This window comes from Cyprinodon variegatus, unplaced genomic scaffold (assembly GCF_000732505.1).
Source record: "Cyprinodon variegatus isolate N-32 unplaced genomic scaffold, C_variegatus-1.0 Scaffold2012, whole genome shotgun sequence".
Lineage (NCBI taxonomy): Eukaryota > Metazoa > Chordata > Actinopteri > Cyprinodontiformes > Cyprinodontidae > Cyprinodon > Cyprinodon variegatus.
In genome coordinates this window covers 9180-14987 of record NW_015152465.1, presented here as the reverse complement: position 1 = coordinate 14987, position 5808 = coordinate 9180, and the positions used below count along the sequence as shown (strand labels likewise).

Genomic DNA, 5808 nt, shown 5'->3' with positions numbered 1-5808 from the left:
GGTTCGTTTTATATTTTGAGTTGGATTTCTGGATTTCTGCTTCTGCTGCTTTTTGGTCTACAATTAAACCTTTCAGAACACATCCCTGCTTCACTTGTCTCTGCATCTGGGTCCTCAAAGCAACCTCACCACCCATTGTTGACAGATACAGGAAATGCTGATTGGAGATGTTCCATCTTACCTTCTGTAGAGCTGCTCTGGTTGGCTGTCAGTCGTCCAGCTTTGGTTCTGGATCTTTTTTCAGACAGAAAAAAAACCAATTTGCTCCTCTTTCTCTGTCTGTGGAGACAATTATTCATAACTGAAATAATCTACGGTGGCCCAGAGGTGTTAAGTCAAAAAAAGCCTCAACGGAAATAAAAAAAGGGTCAGAAGTCAAAAAACCTTTAGCAGAAGTAACAGTGCCTGATGAATGAAACAATGGAAAGATAAGTTTTGTTTGCTGAGAGAAGCAGTATGGGTTTTAGGAGAAATGGTGGTCTAGCTCCATTTAAGTTCATTCACTGTGATTTTATTAGATTACTTATTGTTATTTCAATTAATGAATAAATTGATAGTAACTAATGAGAGGTAAGGATGACTGCACTGACCATTGAGTAAGATTCCATAAGCCCCTAGCTGGAAGGAGGATGCAACACTGAAATAAATTTGGAGTATCATTTACTTAGAAAAAGCAAGGTAACTTTTTCAACATAGAAATTGTTTCTAATTTTTTCCCAATAAAATCTAAGTTAATTTTACTTACTAACAGAATTTGACTTACCAAACATATTTTACTACTAAATTTAACTTATGAGCAAAATATGTACTTTGATTTGCTAATAAAATTTACAGAGAGAGGCACTGAGACATATAGCTATGCATCTAGAGAAGCAAGTCAAACTAACAGTACCTAAAGAGAACCCACATATGCGTGAGGAGAACATGTTAACTTCATGCAGGAATACTCTGTGCAGCCAACAAATAAACAATATTTTCAATTTCTGAGCTAAACATGGTCAGGAAATAAAAAAAGCACCAAGTTTACTCCTAATATCCAAGTACATCTTACATCTGTTCAATGGAATTGGTTAAATTATTTAAATTGTTTTTCTAATGTTATTTGGTGAATCACATCAACCACATTGGGCTGTTTTGATGGAAATAGATTTAAAAATGTACCAACACATTGAATAAAAGGTTTTATTTTGAAGAGAAGGCCCTTATTTTAATTAAAATGGAAGAAGGACCACAAAGCGTCCTTTTTCAGTGAAGGACGATCGCTGCTTATAGTCATTCGGGAATTCAACTATAAGATGAGCAAAAGTAAGATCACTACCAGCAGTGGTTAATGTTGTAGAGTATTGAGATCAGCCTTAAGGCCTAGTATTACATTAAACTTAAATGTTATTAAATATAATAGGATAAATAAATAAGATAGATAAATAATATATTAACACATGGGCTTCTTTGGCCTATTTGTGAGATAAAATATTTAGAGTGTACCTTAATGTTTTCTGTAAAGGAGTGATTGTTTATGCTGATTAAGATTCCCTGTCATCCAGGTCATAGTCATTCTGTAAAAGTTAAAAAAAAATCCACTGGACTTTCCGAGATTTGAAGACGTTTCTCCACCTCTCCAGGAAGCTTTCTCAATTCAAATGTCTGGATCGGCAGTGAGTTTGAGTCTTTATATAGACAAAGCCTTGTATTGCTTGGAAACATGCAAACGGTAACCATGAATGGGTCGTTTGGTTTCATTGTTAGCCTGTAATATCTGAAACCTGTCTATGATTGTTAAGGGTCGGTCGTTAAAGGGGGGGATTGTCTCAGTTAATGTCTGAACGACTAAACCTACTTTCCGCTGCGTTAACACTAGAACTCCCACGGCCGTCATTTTGACGGTTCTGAGATTTTAAAGGGAAATAACTTTATGTACATTAATCATATGTTGTTCATGTAAACTGATTTTTTCTGCTCCTATATTTCCTTCATTTTCACAGCGTTTTTTAAATAAAAATGTAAAAAATAAATATGGTTAATTCTACCTTGATCTCCCACAGCCATCATTTTGATGGCTCTATTAGTTGCATAGTAAATTCTTCCCAAGGCTGATTGAAGTTTGGTACCGTTGCCTGGCAACTGACATTCTACCTGGAACTCTTAAGCTAATACGGAAAACTGGCTTTCAGAAGAAATCTAACTGCAAAACAGGCCTTAGAAATGCTTCAAAATATTGATGATAGTTATTCAGGTGGAGAGGGAGAGACCGATGAGGAGGACTGGGTAGGAAGCGGCTCAGATTGTGACAGAGAGTCTGAGGATGATCCTCTATCCCCGGGAAAACACAGACGTATCAGTGACCCATCAGACAATAGTGAAACTCTTTTTCAAGTTTTGGATAGAACTGCCCGCACGTCAGCCGGTACACTCAGCGGCCCAAAAGCCAAACCAGAGCCCATGATCTACTATAATCACAGGTTGGCGTGCCGACCATATGCTCTCCGCAGGTTTACAGCCCCTCTGCCGCTGAAGAGCAGCTTTGGCGAGGCAAAGAAAACAGCGCAAACTTCTATAGGAGGTTTATTCAGGCCAAAATTACGTTTCCTTACTTCACCTAAGATTTGTTTTGTTTAGAGTCCAGATGCTGAGGCCTCCTTTAGAGAACTAAAGCCCAGGTTTTCTCAGGCCCCCTTCTAGTTCATCCTGATCCTAGTAAACAGTTTATCTTAGAGATTGATGCCTCAGACACGGGCGTCAGAGCTGTCTTATCTAAGCAGTCTGCAGTCTGCTTGAGTCTGAACCCTCGACAGGCCCGCTGGTCCCTCTTTTTCTCTTGCTTCAATCTGTCCATTACCTTCCGTCCTGGTTCCCGAAATGTCAATCCTGATGCTCTGTCCAGACTATATGCCTCCCGAGAACAAGAGGATGAATCTGCGACTATTCTGCCCCCATCTTGCATCTTAGGAGCCCTTCGTTGGGATTTGGAGGACCGAATCAACCAGGCCTCGTTGCTTGATCCAGATCCTGGTACTGGGCCGGCTGTACTGACCTACATCCCCCAAATCTGTCCGTCCTGACGTTCTGTGCTGGGGCCACAGTTCCAAGCTCTCAGCACACCCTGGAATTTATAGAACCCAGTCCCAAGTTTCTCGTCGGTTTTGGTGGCTGTCCTGGTCCAGAGACGTCAGTGAATATGTCAGTTCCTGTCCCTTCTGTGCTAGAAACAAGCCTTCAAATAAAGCACATGCTGGATTATTAGAACCAATACCCATTCCCAAACACCCATGGTCACACATAGCTCTTGACTTTGTCACTGGACTCCCATCATCTCAGGGAATGACTACAATCCTCACCATCGTCGACCAGTTTTCCAAGTCCTGCCAACTGAACTCCATCCATAAGCTGCCCAACGCCCTACAAACAGCCCAAAGGCTTATCAAACATGTCTTCAAGCTCGATGGAAACCCATCCCCAGTTCATCTGTCAAGTTTGGAAACACTTCTGTTCTGCTCTTGGTGCCCGTTACACCTTCACCTCTAGTTATCATCCACAGACCAACAGCCAGACAGAAAGAATGAATCAACAACTGGAAACTGCCCTCCGTTGCCTCACCTCTTCATCCCCCACCGTTTGGAACAAGTACCTACCCTGGGTTGAGTATGCACTTAACTCCCACGTCAGCAACCGGTCACTCTCCTTTTGAAATAGCTCTGGGTTATCAACCACAACTTCTCCCTTCTGATGAAATTTGTATCCTAGTCACCTCCGTTTAACAATATATCACCCGCTGCCAACAAACCTGGAGATCAACCGTCACAGCTCTTCACCACACCGCTGAGAAGAACAAGAAGTTCACCGACCGTTGTTGAGTTCCTGCCCCTAAGTATCAACTCGGTCAGAAGGTTTGGTTATCTCCAACCCCTCTGCCAAGAAGCTATCCCCCCAATTCACTGGTCAATATGAAATCGAAGAAGTCATCAGCCCGATCTCAGTCCATCTCCGTTTGCCACCTCATTCCCATGTCCTTCCCCATGGGCCGCCAGGTGGTGACTGTTGAGGGGGGTGGTGTCAGGGTTGGGTTTTCTGTGCTCTGCTTACAGGTTGTTTTTGCTAGCAGGTGAGCATGGCACTGCACCTGCGGCTTGTTGAGACTATTCGGCTGAACTTAACAAGAGCGTTCAGTCAGCTGGCTAACTCCAAACACTGACATTCCGAACCTCGTCTGTGGCTCCTGTTCTGAACTGACCTTATTTCTGTGTAGTCAAATAAACATCATAAACTGCTCCTGTTTTCCCCTGTCTGTGTCTGCATGTGGGCCAAACACCTTAAAACTATGACAATAAGTAGGTGTTTACTTAAGTCTTTATCATAGTTTTTGTACAGGCAGGTTTAGTAGGTTCAAACCCTGAAATTATGCCTTTTAGTATAAATATGGCACCCCAAGAATTTTTTTTGTCCCATCTGGCCCCCCCAATGAAACATTTCTGGAGGCGCCACTGCCTGCTGGACGGAGCCAGAATCATTCTGCTGATTTGTGATACACTTAGTCTCTATCTCTGCTCATTTAGTTTCAGATCTAAACAACTTCTGGGATTCATCAGGTTTGAAGGATAGAAAATGTCTTTGGACCTGATGGGAAACCAGCAGAAAAAAGTCCAAACCAGTGAGATGCTGACCGTCCAGTAGTTCAGGTTCAAGAGTATATATTTGTGCAGAGTAACCTGGTTCCTTACTTTGGTTCTGAGGGTCCTGGTTCTTCTCTGAAATCTGGTTTCCGTCTTTTGGACCGGTGACTCCTCATAGAAGGACAGCTGGATCCTGGAGGTTCTGTTCTCTGTCTTTGGATCGGACCTCTGAAACACAAATATTTTGTTATTCAGATCACATCAATCAGTAAGAAAGTCTGAGATCACATGGAGCCAATGAGATCAGATTTCTAGGAATGATTGTACTAAGTACTACTATTATACCCAGTACTGGTACTAAAAAGTCCAGTAAGTTCTGGACACTGACCTATTGATCACATCTCGTCTGAGAAGGTGGAGAGCAGAGGTTCTGGTCCCTGGTATCAGAACCAAATCTGTTGGTCTTGTCTGAGGAGCTGATGTGGCCGTCATTAAAGAACAGAACACAGGACCAGACTCTGAACCAGAACTTTGGAATTAGAGGGACGACCCAAGTCTTGCATTGACCTGTTAACCTTTGGCCGGGTCATTAGTCCATTGGATCATCAGGACCCAATATATACGCTGGGACCAGTGTTCCCAGTCCAGAACCTCATGTAGTCCAGAACCTTCAGAGACCGTCTCTGAACCTGGTTGCTCCTCCTTAATGTTTATTTAGCTTCTAGCTGAAAGAAGACCTAAATGACTTTTTATTTGGAAGCTGAAGATCAACCAGTTTAGATTCTATAGATTCTATCTCTATGGATTCACATTGTTCAGTTAGAAAGGGATTCCTTACTTTATGTCTGAGGGTCCCGGTTCTGCACTGAAATCTGGATCGATTCCTTTGGAGTGGTCACTCCTCATAGAAGGACAGCTGGATCCTGGAGGTTCTGCTCTCTGTCTGTGGTTCAGACCTCTGAAACGCAAACCTATTTATTCAGATCACATCAATCAGTGAGAAACTCTGAGATAAAAACCAGAGAAGAAGAAACTCTGAACAGAAACTTCTGCAGAGAAGCAGAAGGTCTAAAGTTCCAAAGTGAAACATTCAGACGGTTCTGTTGGATCCAACTAAACATTATCTGAAGAACTGGGTTCTATGGTCTGGATCCCATGGGTCAGACCAACACCTGCAGGATATCAGGCTAATGCCAGAATT

The 5808-nt window shown here is 42.3% G+C and overlaps 1 protein-coding gene across 2 annotated transcripts in view; it reads right to left on the bottom strand.

Moving 5' to 3' along the window:
* Positions 1–5808, bottom strand: part of LOC107105027 (NACHT, LRR and PYD domains-containing protein 12-like) — a 29358-nt gene that overhangs the window by 21841 nt on the left and 1709 nt on the right. For both annotated transcript variants that reach the window (XM_015405144.1, XM_015405143.1), the window contains exons 3-5: positions 5446–5565; positions 4716–4835; positions 182–279 (exon numbers count right to left, since the gene is read on the bottom strand). In XM_015405144.1, coding sequence (XP_015260630.1) covers positions 182–279; positions 4716–4835; positions 5446–5565 — 338 coding nt within the window. The remainder of the gene's footprint in view (positions 1–181; positions 280–4715; positions 4836–5445; positions 5566–5808) is intronic.